General features: G+C 32.6%; 2 protein-coding genes across 3 annotated transcripts in view; one reads left to right on the forward strand and one right to left on the reverse strand.

The window, feature by feature from the left end:
• LOC143064432 (UPF0415 protein C7orf25 homolog) overlaps nt 1–17,752 on the forward strand; it is a 112,417-nt gene that overhangs the window by 59,242 nt on the left and 35,423 nt on the right. The window lies entirely within an intron of this gene.
• Nucleotides 3,847–6,647, reverse strand: LOC143064433 (uncharacterized). The gene has a single exon (XM_076237254.1). The coding sequence runs from the start codon at nt 5,088–5,090 to the stop codon at nt 4,050–4,052; it is 1,041 nt and encodes a 346-aa protein (XP_076093369.1). The 5' UTR covers nt 5,091–6,647; the 3' UTR covers nt 3,847–4,049.

The following is a 17,752-nucleotide window of genomic DNA, read 5'->3' on the forward strand; positions in this document are numbered from 1 at the left end:
GATTAGGGGCCCACTTTTCAAGTTGGTTCAAATCAGGATCCAAAATTATTATATTAAGTATTGTGCAATAGCAAGAAATTTTCAATTGCACAGTATTCAGCAATAGCAAGAAATCTTCAATTGCACAGTATTGTGCAATAGCAAGAGATTTTCAATTGCACAGTATTGCGCAATAGCAAGAAATCTTCAATTGCACAGTATTGTGCAATAGCAAATATTTTCAATTTCACAGTATTGCGCAATAGCAAGAAATATCTAATTGCACAATATTGTGCAATAGCAAAAAAATTTCAATTGATTGGAGTTATCTTTCTTTGTCCAGAATAGTAGTTGAATCAACTTAAATCATTGTTTTATACAATATACAATGTATATTCACTTTTACTACCAACTGATAAATTAAAACAATCTTTACCATTCAGTGATAACAAGCACCTTTCGTTACATTTTAATATTTTATGATGTATTTAAATGAGTAGTTAAAAGAGGGACGAAAGATACCAAAGGGACAGTCAAACTCATAAATCTAAAACAAACTGACAACGCCATGGCTAAAGATAAAAAAGACAAACAGAAAAACAATAGTACACACGACACAACATAGAAAACTAAAGAATAAACAACACGAACCCCACCAAAAACTAGGGGCGATCTAGTTAGTGTCGCAAACTCCATTAGAAATTTGAATTGAGATCAGTTTTGGAAAAAGGAAAAGGGGGATGTGAAAAAAAAGGGGGGGGTTAAATTTTTCTCATTTCAGATTTCATAAATAAAAAGAAAATTTCTTCAAACATTTTTTTGAGAGGATTAATATTCAACAGCATAGTGAATTGCTCAAAGGAAAAAAAAAATTGTAAGTTCATTAGACCACATTCATTCTGTGTCAGAAACCTATGCTGTGTCAACTATGTAATCACAATCCAAATTTAGAGCTGAATCCAGCTTGAATGTTGTGTCCATACTTGCCCCAACCGTTCAGGGTTCAACCTCTGCGGTCGTATAAAGCTGCGCCCTGCGGAGCATCTGGTTTATTTTTGATTTAAGCAACAAATGTTAGGAAATTTACAGAATAAATTCATACTCTAGAATTGTAATAGGTTGAGGTACGTCAATTATAAAGCGTTCTTATTGTTCTGTATGACATCTACACGATGTGTCTGTGTCTACACCGACTGAAGATATCTGATCATATCTAAGATTATGGTTGTACACCTATGTCGTCGGTCTGATAATTATCGAACGTTACATTTACCAGAAATTTGCACTGCTATACGACTTTTCTCTGTATTTAAACATCCAATATTCTTGTAATTAGTTATGGTTTTTTTTATATTGTGTTATGTTGTGGTTTTAATATTGAATTTTAAGTTTATTTCACAAATGTCTCATTTGTCAGAATACTCTGGTTAATTTCCAATTTCCGTGGATTATTTATTGTGTTACTCCAAATAATTATTACTTCGTCACAGCATTAATTCAATATAACCTCTCAAAACTATCATATTCAGGTTGATTATTTGGACTAGTATTCTGAAAATAATTGGAAACTTCTATATCTCATTTTTATATAATTATATGAATTTTAAGATTATATGTACGTCATGAAATACATCACTGTTTGTGGTGTTCTGTGCTGTCGTAAAAGGAAATTGTCTTTTGCTATTCTACTGTTTAGAATTTTTGAAATACTAAGGCTTTTCTACATCAGGCATAGAATACCTTAGCTGGATTTGGCAAAACTTTTAGGAATTTTGGTCCTCTATGCTCTTCAACTTCGTACTTTATTTGCCCTTTTTAACTTTTTTGGATTCGAGCGTCACTGATGAGTCTTTTGTAGACGAAACGCGCGTCTGGCGTATATACAAAAGTTAGTCCTCGTATCTATGATGAGTTTCTTTACATGTTGAAATATCAATACGTGGTAAAACCGAAATATGGAACGTTTGAATTGTTGTCCTTCATCTTCAAATCACCATGAAGCATTCAACGATGGTCGATATTTCTCATAACTGGTAGTAAGTTCTAGTTGACCCTTCGCATTAGTTTGAGCAGAATTCATGGTTATATATCATACAAAACTACATTCCTAGTTTTATGACTGTTTGTTAAATTTCACCAAAACCGAATAGAAATGACAAATTATGTCTAAATTGAGAGGAATAATTTCCGTCACAAAGTTCAAGTCAATCTCGTTGTGGAAGTATGTCATAGCTCATGAGATTTTGTTCTTTAGTTAGATGCGTCCTTTATAACCAATGGGTCCTGATATAAATAAGGCAATATTGACCTAAATTTCACAAATGAGTGACTTATTAAAGTTTGCGTTAGAGTCCATATCTGAGATATAACTCGTAGAGAAAATAATAGGTTGTCAGTAGATGTCTGTAAAAAGTAAAATCACAAAAATACTGAACTCAGAGGAAAATCAAATCGGAAAGTCCATAATCACATGGCAAAATCAAATGACAAAACACATCAAAAACGAATGGACAACAACTGTCATATTCCGGACTTGGGACAGGCATTTCTATTAAGTCAGAATCGAGGGAATGAGTAAATGAGGTGAAAGGCTGCTTTTAATATAAAAAAAGAAGATGTGGTATGATTGCCAATCAGACAACTCTCCACAAGAGACCACAATGACACAGAAATTAATCGTGATAATGGAATATGTAGACAGCGTTTTCACAAGCAAAAGTCATATCTGAGATGAGGAATACAAATATTCTGTCAGTAGACGCAACTTTGATAGTGACGGGTTTCAAAATCAAGTCTTGAAAATGAATAAGATGATATTCCATTTCATCAACTGCACTTTAAAAACTTAGATTTTCATCAACTGCACAATTAATAATATCTTATAGCATTATCAGAATTAATTGGATTAGAACAGTTCTGGCAATTTAGGATTAACGTCATTTCAACATACAGATTGTTTATACAATACTTTGCCTCTTTTTTTTTATACCAAACACCTCCATATTTCCGGCCCGAAAATTTGGTGCGTCCACTAATTAACTCTCTTGTATTATTTCTAGATGCGATTTTCTGTGCTGCGTTTTTTTTTTTTTTTTTTTTTGTACTGTATTCCTGTCACGTAGTTCTGTGATTTTTGCGATATTTGTTAACATTGCCATATAAGCGAGAGGTTTGGCTAGCCATACAATAGTGTTCAACCAACTATTTGTTTTCAAATAGCCTGCTTCAAGTCAGGAATATGGCAGCTGTTGTTAAATACTAGTAGTCCTTTTCCATGTATGTTGGCGTTTGTTTTTGTTGCACTTCAATGTTTCTGTTGTTCTGTTATTTTCCTCTTATCATGCTTATAGTTGATGTAACAGCAGTATACTACTGTTACCTTTATTTTAGGTTAATAAACAGAGAAAAATACGTTTGTTAAGACCATTAACCTTTTTAAAAGATTTAAAACTCTGTGGTATCTTTCGACTTGCTTTTTTAACCGTTTAAGATTTTACATAACTTTTACCCAGAAAAAGAAAATGTTTTGACATCATTATATTTAAGATTTAATTATTGTCATCTATATTGATCACTTTTAAATTAGCGGCAGATTTTCTAATTGATGTTATGCAGAAATAGAATCCGATCTATTCAGATAAAATGTAATTAAAGAATCTGCTGAGCAAATTAAATTATTACCGGAGAGTTTGTTTACACAGTCGAATGAATAATAATAATAAGATGAAACTATTATCTTTCTAGCATCCAAAGTATCAAAATAATCCCCAAACCATAATGATATCTTTCTTTCTGCACAACTGAATTTAACCATAAACCTTGTAGAGGCATAAGACAATGCATTTGAAATCAATATTTTAATGGGTATTTTCCTGGTGTAGAATTTTCTAACAATGAAGTGGATTATTCCTCATATATTTTTATTATTCAACAAACTTTTCACGTTCTGCTTTTGTTGTTCGACTAATAAAAACACTTGAAACGTTGTAAAGTGTATATCTAATCAAATACAAAATTGAAAAAAGGCCTAAAATAGATTATTACAACCTTATTTACAAACATTACCAGCGTCAAGCGAAGTCTGAAAATGTTTTTTCACTGGGTACTTCATGCGATATGTCTGTCATTTCCAAATCTTCTGCTGTGGAGGTAGAACTAGAATCTGCATTTGGAAATGTTAGAAAAATATCTGCTTGATCAGAAAAAGTATCTTCTAAGTCATTTGGTTCTATTGCACTATGATTAATAATTTGGTCATTATATTTAGTACCAGCACTTTGATGTGATGATTGAGTCTTTTTATCCGGACTTAAATTACCATGCACATGAAGAATTATTGCATTATCATGGTAATGATCATGGTAGCTATTTGTATATGGTTTAGGAGTATTGTCTCTCTGCTGTACAAACCCATTCGGATTTGAGCCATAATATTTGTCCTGCATACCACAGTTACATTCGAGACTATGCTTTGAATGACCATGGTGTTTTGGTCGTACTTTTGGAATAGCACCAGAGACTGTACCATCTTGGTCGTGTACTGTATGTGGCTTCTGATCGTTTACTTGTAAGTCGTTTTGTTGTTCGGCATCATCGTCGATGTGTGTTTCACTAAAATTAAACACATTATCATTACAATGTGGGGATACCGTGTCGTAATCACTTTTATGTTGTGTCTTTTTACATCGGAGAATAGATTTACATCGGATCATCAGAATCAATAACACTATCATAGCTAGAGCAAGAACAGCCCCTATACTGCTTCCGACTGATACAGGAAGGTCCCAGCTTTGTGTTGATGCTGTTACACATTTCTGGTAAGGGGAACTGTCATTTCTTAACATTGACAGACAAATCTTGTAATAAGTATCTGGTACAAGATTATTTACACTGTAAGAATTATCTGTTGGTGGCAAACGAGGTCCATACTGAATATATGAACTGGCAATCTTCTGATAATGTACTCTATACCCAAGAAGATCAAGTGGACTTTGGACAGATGCTCGCCAAAGTATTTCAATAGACGATCTTTTAGATTCCGTCACCTGCAGATTATCAATAAAGATATGTGATGTATTTTGCAGTGATGACATAGTAGATGTCAAGAGCATTACAGTGGTTTTTATCTGTGTATTGGGAAATCCGATTTAATGTACATTTATACCTCTGATTGATTTTCTGATTGTATTGCTCTATTGCGGTATGTAGATCCAAATCAAACAGCAGCAAAACAGATTAAGTATTGAAATAAAGGACTGTCAACTTTGATATGTTTTTCCGGACTGATGTTCACGTTTTGAATTGCGGATTGACTAAGTTGTACTTCCGAACACTTGCTGATCTGTACTATTAATGAATACTAATACATTTGTTTGATATTCCAATCACAGTTGTATAGACGAAGTTGGTCTTGACACATGTTTGTAACAAGAATTCATAAGTATCTGAACGTGGTGTTATTACTCTTAATTATTCCGAAGCATTCATTTATCGATAGTTAAAATAAGTCACAAAATTTCCATCTTTATGATAAAATTGATTATTTGCGTCTTTCTTCATTCACATTAGAGAAATACACAAATGCTTATTTATGACTTCATATATTTAACAATTTTAATCTTTTTATTTCAAGGTATTGAAAAAAGATCAAGTTGTTGTTTTTGTATTTTGGAGCCAATAGGGACTGTCCACGCTGTAATAAAGCTAATTTGATTATTGTTCTTAACTATCCTTTGAGCGAAAATGTCGTAGACATTGATAGATGTAAAATTAAAATTGATTTGATACATTCGTGAAATGTACATAAAATGTCAATATGAATTATCCCAGAAAACATTCTCTATGAACTAATCCGTGCAAAATAATTGATTTTCAAAAGTATACTTAAAATACTGAATGTAATATTTCTGTTTTAACATGCATTCTTTATCGAGTAAAATACTAAATTGATCATCCTAATGTCCTGTATGATGGATTCCAGATTACACGTTGCCGCCAAAAAACAACAATATTATATCAGTATAATACTGGCACTATCAATTATAAAGTATAATCGTTCTGGTATACAACTAACCACTAGTAATTATTTCCACAAGCTGATCGCACCACTCTTTTATTTTTTCACCCTTGTGATGCTCGAAACTTGATTTTTCTGTCCTAGGAATTCTATCCGTCTCCAACAGAAGTCATTTCAAATAGTAACAAAACCAACTCTGTTCTATTTTATTCACCCTTGATATACTTGAAAGTTGATTTTTCTGTCCTAGGAATTCAATCCGTCTCCAACAGAAGTCATTTCAAATAGTAAAAAATACGAACAATAATCAATGTATAACTAATTAGCCAGTAAAATTGTCACAGACTAATCATTGTTGTTGTTTATTGATTCCAGGCTATCAATTTCATCCAAATCAATGAAGGAATTAAAAAGTATATGTCTTCTATATCCTTATGAAATATTCTATATCCTTATGAAATATCAACACGCAATTTCCAGCAACAATGCAGCATTAAAATTTAAGATTTTAACATTGACATGCACATATTTTGATAAATAGCATCAGTATTCCCGTTTTGATTTGAGGTTTGCCGTTACTTATTCCTATCCACAGAACTCTGCCTGTGATGTAGACTTTGATAGCTATCTAAAAAAAAATCAAATGACTACACAAGTGAATGACGATATTCTTTGACAGTATAAATTCTCTTCTCGTTTATTTGAAATACAGTTTTAAAATAGCATTTTTCAATTTCTCAGATATTTCTTTGAATTGACGTAACTCGTAATCCTAGTATTAAAATTGAATTTAGTTTTAAAAATCTTTTTTTAAGCTTTGTAGCTTCTTTGATTAAAATTAAATTAATTTTACTCTTTTGATTATTTGCTACATATTATATGTTTTTGTTATTACATTTTGAACTTACAAATTTTGTATCAATAACTTCGTTTCGTGAGTTTCTATAACCAGTTCTTAAGTTAAAAAAAAAGAAAAGAAAGACGGTATGTTTTTGTTCAGCTACATTAATGTCTTTTGCCAATGTTGTAGATTATCCTATCTCTGTTATTGCCTTTCGTTGTTCTTCAAGTACCATTTACATGTAAACAACGAATATCTGAATTTTTAATACGTCTTCAAGTCACTGTTACGATAAAAAAAAAGTCTTAAATAGTACAGCATCAAGTGCTTGAATACTAGATGTATGAAAACCATTTTTTTCGCTCACATATATTCCAACATTTCTGTCAACGTAATATTCAAAACTTTTCTGTCCGACAATGCGACTGTTTATTTTCTAAACACGTAATACTTTGTCTTCTAGTTGAATAGTAACTGGATCCATGTGTTTATGTTATCTCTGTACCAGTCTTACACGTCTCTCGTTATGATTTGGTTTGCTAGTCCTGTCTACTCTTGCTGTACTATCAAACGTCTTGCATAGTATTTCATCTTTAGTATTATAAGCCAAAATGTTATTTATGGAACGACTAGAACAATTATTCACGTCCAAAAAAAAAAAAAAAAAAAGTTTCTGTATCATATCCTTATACTTTACTTCCCAAAGTATTCGAGTGAATTAAAACTGTGTTTACAATGTCGAAAGAGCTTCATTTATACGTCCGAAAATTAGATAAAGATAAATTGCCTTTTACCTGCAAATTTCCCTCTTAGGGTAATTTGTATTCCGAGATTTATCGCCAGCAAATTGTTAATAATGGTTTTCAGCAGGACGCGATATGTTCGAGTAATGATTTAAATAATGAGACAAAAAATCATTAATCAGATAAAACCCTTCATTGACCAAGCTTCCTTCCACTGAGATGCCTTCGTATTATTACCCATCACATCGTTAAATAAAGACTTGTTTATTCATTAATATCAAAACAAGACTTTTATTATATCGTCCTTCGAAAGGGAAATTATAGCTCTGCGCTCATAATTATTTTCTTGAACATTTTTACCATTATACAACATAAAGTTTAGGGAAAAGAAGCCATTACACGATGATCAGAGAGATTGAAAAGTATTATAATCAAGAAAATGTATCTTGCGAGAACATTTCTTATTTCATATTCGTAATTAATATAAAGATTTCTTTTTGCCATTCGAGAAATGATATTGTTAAAAATTACCAGTAGAAATTTATTGAAGGAGAAATTGCCTGCGTCAATTTTCATTTATTCAGAATAATTGATAAAGTTCAGATGTCTATTATTTAATACGACAAAAGAACGACAGGATCAACAATGATGTTCAACATAATCACACTGTTACTTCAATATCACATCTCAGTTTGGATAAAGCCAATCTTTCCAATATTGCAGCATTTTTGCAGGAAATTTGAACAGTGGTATTTCACTTAGAAAACAATATAGTCACTAACCAAACCAAAACACCAGTAAACAATTCATTATCGGAATGAAAGTGAATTGTTAGTAAACTCCTAAATCCGATGCACAACATTTAGAAAAGGATATCATTGAAACACAGGCTATGTATGTTTTGCAAGCATATTGAATTAAACTTCGGTTCTGTATTATTTCAGTTCTATACTTCATATCTAAAGGTCTCTATGGCCTTTAAATGGTGTCAAATCAACAGGCTCTTTGTCAGTGAAATTAACACAATCATAAATACATATTGCAATCTCGGGCAACCTTCCAAGATATTTGAACAGAAAAGTTTAAATTTTTTTGAATGCTTAATAAATAGTTTTACCCCGGCGCTTGTTTCCTATGTATACCAAGAAGGTACAAATAATTAATGGAAATTCGAACAGCGACAATACATGCAACTCACATTTTCGCCGCGACAACAAAAAGATAAGAAGTATAACTGGAATTGTAAAGACAACGCGATATGACAAACAACGCCCTGATCTCACTAAAGAAAGGGAAACACAGGACAAGATCATAGTAAATAGTTATCAAAGGTACCAGGATTATAATTTAGTACGCCAGACGCGCGTTTCGTCAACATAAGACTCATCAGTGACGCTCATATCAAAATATTTTATAAAGCCAAACAAGTACAAAGTTGAAGATCATTGAGGATCCAAAATTCCAAAAAGTTGTGCCAAATACGGCTAAGGTAATCTATGCCTGGTATAGAAAATCCTTAGTTTTTCGAAAAATTCAAACTTTTGTAAACGGGAAATTTATAAAAATGACCACATTCTTGATATTCATTTCGGTGTTGACTACTGGGCTGGTGATACCCTCGGGGACGAAACGTCTTACAGCAGTGGCATCGACCCAGTGGTGTAAATAGTTATCAAAGTTACCAGGATTATAATTTAGTACGCCAGACGCGCGTTTCGACAACATAAGACTCATCAGTGACGCTCATATCAAAATAATTATAAAGCCAAACAAGTACAAAGTTGAAGAGCATTGAGGATCCAAAATTCCAAAAAGTTGTGCCAAATACGCATAAGGTAATCTATGCCTGGTATAGAAAATCCTTAGTTTTTCGAAAAATTCAAACTTTTGTAAACGGGAAATTTATAAAAATGACCACATTCTTGATATTCATGTCAACACCGAATATCTAAATAAGAAACTGCATTTTACACGACAAACACTTTCGATAATTACCGTGTTATATAACAAACAATATCATCAAGCCATTGAATCAATTACCTTAAAGTTATTGACAACATTGTCTTACAACAGAACAAGCACTACTAAAATAAGAAGGATTGAAAGAACATAACATTACCATCAAATCACGGGAAAGTAATTACAAAAGAAACACAGCGGCATCAGTGTGTTGCATACATATAGCCAGCCGTTCAGCTTCATGGTGAGATATATTGTTTATCTTTTGTCTTGCCAACATTTTTGAATCATTATTTTATGAAGATTTGACGTTTTTGGCGTTTTCACCCAAAATAATTGTTAATTTTATTTCAATGAGTAATCGCGATCGTGTGTTTTTTAATTATACCATGAGATGATATGTAAACTGAGGAAAAAATAAGAAAAAAAATCATCTGAATACTCTTGCATTCTATTATGGAGTGGGATTTTAAACGGTTTTTTTTTACAAAATGTTATAATGACTATTCAATCAGAAGGATTATGCACCGAAAAAAATTAAAACGAAACAAATAGGAAAATTATTTCCATTTAGGGTTCGTTGTATGGTCAAGATGATTGAAGTATGGTGAAAATAATCTTCAAATTTAAAGTTCAAAAGCTTTATTTAAAGACAAAATCAGTATACAGAAAACATAAGTTCTTAGACTATATCGTCTTATTACAAACAAAACATTTTCTAATTTAAAAGTGATAGACCATAGCGCTGTCATCGACATTGTCGGTATTAGTTATATAAAATAATGTATTGCTCTTCAACTTTGTACTTGTTTGGCTTTATAAATATTTTGATATGAGCGTCGCCGATAAGTCTTATATAGACGAAACGCGCGTCTGGAGTACTGAAGTATAATCCTAGAACCTTTGATAACTCTTATTGCAAAGATTATTTCAACGATGAAATCGGTCAGCATTCTTTTAATACATTTACTTAGTTTTATTTTATCAATTATAATTCCATTTAACAGAATGTAGGGTCGGTTTCATATATTGCTGCGCTGCATTAAGACAAGTGTCCGTGTTTATTTAACAAATCAATATTGCTATTATGATCGGCATTGTGTAAGTGTCAGTGGCAGTGTCTGTCATTGATGTTAACATGTCTGTCTCTCTGTATTGCCATTGGTCTTGTTTAATCTTTCCCAGGGATCTTATGTTTTACATGTAGTTGAATTGTTTAATTACAGGGAAAGCATTGTAGCTGACTATTTGGTATATGCTTTGCTCATTGTTGAATGCCGTATGGTGAACCATTTCTTGATGTTTTTTTCTTCGACCTTTTTTGCCTTTGTATAGTTTCATATGTTTTACTGTTAACAAACCCTACATATGGCGAGATAGTTACATTCGTATATGATATTTATACTTCATAGATATTAACACATTAAAACCTCGCATCTAAACACGTTTAACTATTTAAATTGTCAGCTAACACGCATTTAACTTTCACACCTTACATCCATTTATAAATTCTCATCTATCATTTGACAACTAACGAAAAATACACAAATGTACCTCTTAAAAACAGTATCAATACGGAAAAGACAAGTAAGAAAATGTATGAACCTCTTTCATACGAGTAGGAGGTTACGCTAGATGTAAAGCCATGCAGTTTTAATCCATCATTTTCTCTAGAAATGCCTGTACCAAGTGAGGATTATTAAAGTGTGTTCCCGTTGCTTTAATACTTGGTATAATCAAGCGGTTATTTGTGTGTTCCCGTCGCTTTAATACTTGGTATAGTCAAGTGTGTTCCCGTCGCTTTAATACTTGGTATAGTCAAGCGGTTATTTGTGTGTTCCCGTCGCTTTAATACTTGGTATAGTCAAGCGGTTATTTGTGTGTTCCCGTCGCTTTAATACTTGGTATAGTCAAGCGTGTTCCCGTCGCTTTAGGGACGACATCAAAAGTTCAATGAAGGATAAAAAGCTTAATTCACATAGTTTTTTTCACTGACGCCCCCCAACCCCCTCTTAAATTAATTTGGGAAAAATTGATTGACTCATATGGATATATGTAAAAATCAATGTCGGATAACCAAATCTTGCAGCCGTTCAACCCCCAACCCCAAACTATTTGAATTAAGTTTTTGATCTTACATTGATCTTTTGATGTCGTCCCTTAATACTTGGTATAGTCAAGCGGTTATTATTGTGTTCCCGTCGCTTTAATACTTGGTATAGTCAAGCGGTTATTAGTGTGTTCCCGTCGCTTTAATACTTGGTATAGTCAAGCGGTTAAAGTGTGTTCCCGTCACTTTAATACTTGGTATAGTCAAGCGGTTAAAGTGTGTTCCCGTCACTTTAAACTTGGTATAGTCAAGCGGTTATTTGTGTGTTCCCGTCGCTTTAATACTTGGTATAGTCAAGCGGTTATTTGTGTGTTCCCGTCGCTTTAATACCTGGTATAGCCAAGCGGTTATTAGTGTGTTCCCGTCGCATTAATACTTGGTATAGTCAAGCGGTTATTTGTGTGTTCCCGTCGCCTTAATACTTGGTATAGTCAAGAGGTTATTTGTGTGTTCCTGTCGCTTTAATACTTGATATAGTCAAGTGGTTATTTGTGTGTTCCCGTCGCTTTAATACTTGGTATAGTTAAGCGGTTATTTGTGTGTTCCCGTCGCTTTAATACCTGGTATAGTCAAGCGGTTATTAGTGTGTTCCCGTCGCATTAATACTTGGTATAGTCAAGCGGTTTTTTAGCTCACCTGGCCGAAAGGCCAAGTGAGCTTTTCTCATCACTTGGCGTCCGGCGTCCGTCGTCGTCCGTCGTCGTCGTCGTCGTCGTCCTGCGTTAACTTTTACAATAATCTTCTCCTCTGAAACTACTGGGCCAAATTTAACCAAACTTGGCCACAATCATCATTGGGGTATCTAGTTTAAAAAATGTGTCCGGTGCCCCGCCCAACCAACCAAGATGGCCGCCATGGCTAAAAATAGAACATAGGGGTAAAATGCAGTTTTTGGCTTATAACTCAAAAACCAAAGCATTTAGAGCAAATCTGACATGCGGTAAAATTGTTGATCAGGTCATGATCTATCTGCCCTGAAATTTTCAGATGAATCGGACATTCCGTTGTTGGGTTGCTGCCCCTGAAATGGTAATTTTAAGGAAATTTTGCTGTTTTTGGTTATTATCTTGAATATTATTATAGATAGAGATAAACTGTAAACAGCAATAATGTTCAGCAAAGAAAGATCTACAAATAAGTCAACATGACCAAAATGGTCAGTTGACACTTCAGGAGTTATTGCCCTTTATAGTCAATTTTTAACCATTTTTCGTAAATTTTAGTAATCTTTTAGAAAAATCTTCTCCTCTGAAACTACTGGGCCAAATTTAACCAAACTTAGCCATAATCATCATTGGGGTATCTAGTTAAAAAAATGTGTCCGGTAACTCGGCCAACAAACCAAGATGGCCGCCATGGCTAAAAATAGAACGTGGGGGGTAAAATGCAGTTTTTGGCTTATAACTCAAAAACCAAAGCATTAAGAGCAAATCTGACAGGAAGTAAAATTGTTGATCAGGTCACGATCTATCTGCCCTGGAATTTTCAGATGAATCGGATAATCGGTTGTTAGGTTGCTGCCCCTGAATTGGTAATTTTGAGGAAGTTTTGCTGTTTTTTTGTTATTATCTTGAATATTATTATAGATAGAGATAAACTGTAAACAGCAATAATGTACAGCAAAGTAAGAACTAAAAATAAGTCAGTATGACCAAAATAGTCAATTGACCCCCTAAGGAGTTATTGCCCTTCATAGTCATTTTTTAACAATTTTCTTAAAATTTGAAGGTTTTCAATAACATTTTCCACAGAAAGTACTGTTATAGATAGAGATAATTGTAAGCAGCAAGAATGTTTAGTAAAGTAAGACCTACAAACACATCACCATCACCAAAACACAATTTTGTCATGAATCCATCTGTGTCCATTGTTTAATATTCACATAGACCAAGGTGAGCGACACAGGCTCTTTAGAGCCTCTAGTTTTGTGTTCCCGTCGCATTAATACTCGGTATAGTCAAGCGGTTATTTGTGTGTTCTCGTCGCTATAATACTTGGTATAGACAAGCGGTTGTTAAGTTTTTATCGACTTCCCCATTTAAAATTGACCTTTTCGTTTTTGTTATGACATTTTTGATATTGGCCTAAAAGAGAGAATATGAATGCATGTACTCTGGAAGGGTTGACTAAAGATTGTGTGTTCAAAAGACGACATGATTATTATTTCTTTACTTTATCTTGCGTATAATTATATTATTAATGTCTTATTTGCTGTAAGGGTTCATACTTCTTTTGTTTCATACAAGCTATACAATCTGTCAATTTATCTTCATTTTGAGATAATTATTGATATCATTAATATAAAAATATGATTCACAGCCATTCCCCAAAACATGTTTTGCTATTAGATGACTTATGCATAGATATTGATCACTGTGTATCATCGTACAGCGGATATAGGTACTAACCTAGCGGGCGTGAGCGATTTTGATTTTACACGGTAACGAAAATCTTTGTTTTGTTCACATACTTTCAATGTGTACTTCAATCTAAACTTAATTTCTGTTTTAAGAAATTATTTGGTCGTAGGTTGATGATAAGAGATGTATCATTATTTTCCCAAAACAAGAGGGATTACTAAAACATTGTACAAGCATGTGCAAATACTTGTCAAAGAAGTTGGCCCTCGTCTCATCCGATATAATTATATATTCATTGCAACTCTTTTTCTGATAGAAGGTCAATGTGTGTGTGTAATAAGTATCAATAATTGACATTGAAATCTTTCATACCTATGTTATTTTTCGATATTTTATCCCTAAAGCGTTGTGTACGGTGTTTAGCTGAAAACATAAATCCGTATGTACGGTGCATAGTAAAGTTGTCGTTTATTACCCAAAACGTTTCAAGGAATGAGTAATCACAGGTAGGTTTATGATTGGTAACTATTACTTTTGCCCTGTATTAGTTTTTTTTCAGATAAAACATGTAAATGTCTCAACAACTGTATCGAAATTGAAAGTTGATGTTGACATTCATAGTTATTTGCGCATGTACAAATGTTCTTATTAGAATATCAAAGTTGTTTTTTTGAATAGGAAAAAATCGATGCGAAAATTATTTGGGAGCAGGAATTTCAAATGTTGAGAAATGAACATTGAATATTGATAAAACAAAGATTTTCGTTACCGTGTACGGTCAAAATCGATCATGTCCGCTTGGTTAGTACCTATATCCGGTGTACTGAGGATACACGGTGTTGCTGTTAGTGAAATATATTGGTACTGTAGTTACCACTGTGGTTCATATTCACGTTAATAAATGTAGATACATACATGTTTGTATACTTACTAGTATATGTATTCATTTTGACATATTGAAATAGTATTTTATCCCATTCATTTATTATAAAAGGACATGATGTTGAAAGAATTGATTAGAAAGGATTGAAAATTTTACTTCGTTGCACTTTCAGAGGTCAAATGATAACTCTTTTAATCATATCGTCACTTTTATTGATATGAATATCTGGTACAGTTATCTTCCTCTAATAGATTTTGTTACAAAATGATAAATTGTGTATCATTAGAAAATCTCATTCATAACAGAACTATAAAGGCCAAATGCGATGTAATAATATTCCCTTATGAACAATAAACACATTATTGTGGCTTAGGTTATACCAAACAGCAATTTGTAAAGAAATAAGTTGATCTTCCAACGTTATACATAATTTATACATTAAGCTGTATAACAATAATGTCCTTGTCCTAGGATTTGGTTATACACTTATTTTGATGAATTTTCAGGCTTTCAGCGTCATTAATCTTTTCTCTCTTGCGTCGTTAATATAAAATTGTATAGAAGGTACAAACCGGATAAAGCTTTTACAGTTCTCTTTTGATGTAGCATTTTGTATAATTTGTGGAATAAGATATTCAAAAATTCAATATTCTTGTTATTATAGTAAACACTTTCTCTTTTTTAAAAATCCGTAATTATTCAAATGCATCAATTTCAATTACCTACGAAAAGACCTGAGTTTAGAAATACATCACGAACATATTTTGTTTTAAATCTAATTACATTCTGGAAGCAATGAGTTGTTGTAAGCAATATTTAATGAGAGAAAAAAGTTTTACTTCTCTGCATTTCCTTGTGATTTGAAAGTAATTATGCTCCTTTACCTTTGAAGCAGCAATGTGGTGATTTCTTGTAGTGTTGCTGTCAGTTCTATTATAACGATGGTGATAACATCAACCAGTGTATAACTCTTCTGGTGCCATACTCTAATTAAAAGTAAGACCTAAGACATTTAGAACAACCAATACCGTATAATCGCGGCTTTAAAAGACCCACACATGAAAAACACGAAACAATTAAATTGACAAAACTAATGGCCTCATCTATGTTTTTTTTTTATAACAAAACAATATACGAAAAACAAACATGTCAGACATGAACCAACAACAACCACTGAACTATAAGCTCCTGACTTGTGGGAAGGTAAGTAATGCTTATGGCAGAGTTTAATATATCTGTGTTCCCCCAAACACGTAAAAATCAGTTGCTCAAAAGATCATTCAATTTACTTCTATTTGATAAGATTGTGTGGTAGTGTTGTGTACAGAGTGGAAAAATTCTAACTGTCACGGACTATCAGATGATAGCTCCTGACCCTTAACTGAAAAAAATATCAAGTCAAAGGTCACGGCTGTAGATTTTTGTCAATGTAAATGACAGCTGTTTTTGATTAAATCTCGGATTCTGATCAGGGCAAGAATTTTATCAGAAAATGACTTTAATGTAGTAATTGAAATATTATTTAAACTCAATAAAAGAGATAATAAACGTTATAACGTTATCTTTTTGTCATCAACGTAAAGACAAATGATAAGGGAATAATGGACTATTACAGTAATTAGTTTTTCTAAATACTACACTTAATCGGTCAATCAAAGGAATTATTTATCGAAAATTGCGTAATATACATCATCTACATGTGCAGGTTAGATTTATGGTATTTTTTCTTATTCGAGTTTTTAAATTAAAAGAAAAACGATTCAAGGTGTGTTCAGAAATACATTAATGAAGTTCAGATATTTTTGGCAAAAATTCCGTAGATGATTAAAAGACAAGTGAAATGAAATTAATGGTTGATTGGCAGTATTCAAATATCTAGTTTTCTTTGACGTCAGTATGCTTTGCATTGCTGGATTTGTCCTAGAGGCAGCTTCAATATTAACTATTTTACATATAGATTGAACTTCCTCAATACAATGAAGTGTTTTCATTAAAATCAGAAGTTTTTTTATTTACAATTTGTGACGCCATTGTATATTTTTTACTAAATTAGATTTTTAAGCCTGTTTCTTTAAGAAAAATGTGAATCATGCGTTTATTGTATAAATGTGTTGTAAATGCAAATAATTCTCGATTCTAGATTATTCGAGTGCTGATACTTAGTTTTCAAAAGTAGATAAGGGAATATGAAAGTGCCGTTTTATTTGTAAATCGAAGGAAGCATTACACTAGGAAGATTGTGTATATGAAAATTTTATTCGAAGGATGGTAGAAAGTAATTAAAACTCCACTTTTAGTAAAAAAAAAACTATTGAATGACATATACTATCACATCCATATGAACTGAGTATTTGTAGAGAAATAAATATTGCATTGATGATATACTCCATGTGATATCAACCTTAAAGTATGGTACATGTATTTCAAACTGTAAAACCATTTTCCCAGCGTTGTCCTATGTAATTACCATCGGGATGATATATTTGTAATTTTTGTCTGGTATAATTTCCACAGAGGTGGTTCAGCTGTCAATGGACTTTTGGATCATCATGGTTCCATCCGTCCAATAAACAATACTACTATGATAACACCATTTTAACGTGCATTATCGGTTTAAAGATACACGTAGTTGTTCTAATAGAAAGACTGAAACTCCCTAAGGCAAACCTTACACACGTTTTGCTTCCTCTGTTTCGGATTATCAGTGAGATGGACTCTCTTGTACTTGGTTAAGATTATTCAAGCCTCAATTATCGTTACTTTTATATTAATTATTCATTGCCTATATAACAGTTTATGTTTGCTCTTTATGATGAATTATTAATATTTCGTTTCTGAATATTTGATCATGTTAATTTTTG

The sequence above is a fragment of the Mytilus galloprovincialis genome, chromosome 2, assembly GCF_965363235.1.
Source record: "Mytilus galloprovincialis chromosome 2, xbMytGall1.hap1.1, whole genome shotgun sequence".
NCBI classification, from domain to species: Eukaryota; Metazoa; Mollusca; class Bivalvia; order Mytilida; family Mytilidae; genus Mytilus; species Mytilus galloprovincialis.

What these genes read in the sequence shown, in the direction of transcription:
- LOC143064433 (XM_076237254.1), bottom strand. Translation starts at nt 5,090, where the DNA reads ATGCTCTTGACATCTACTATGTCATCACTGCAAAATACATCACATATC.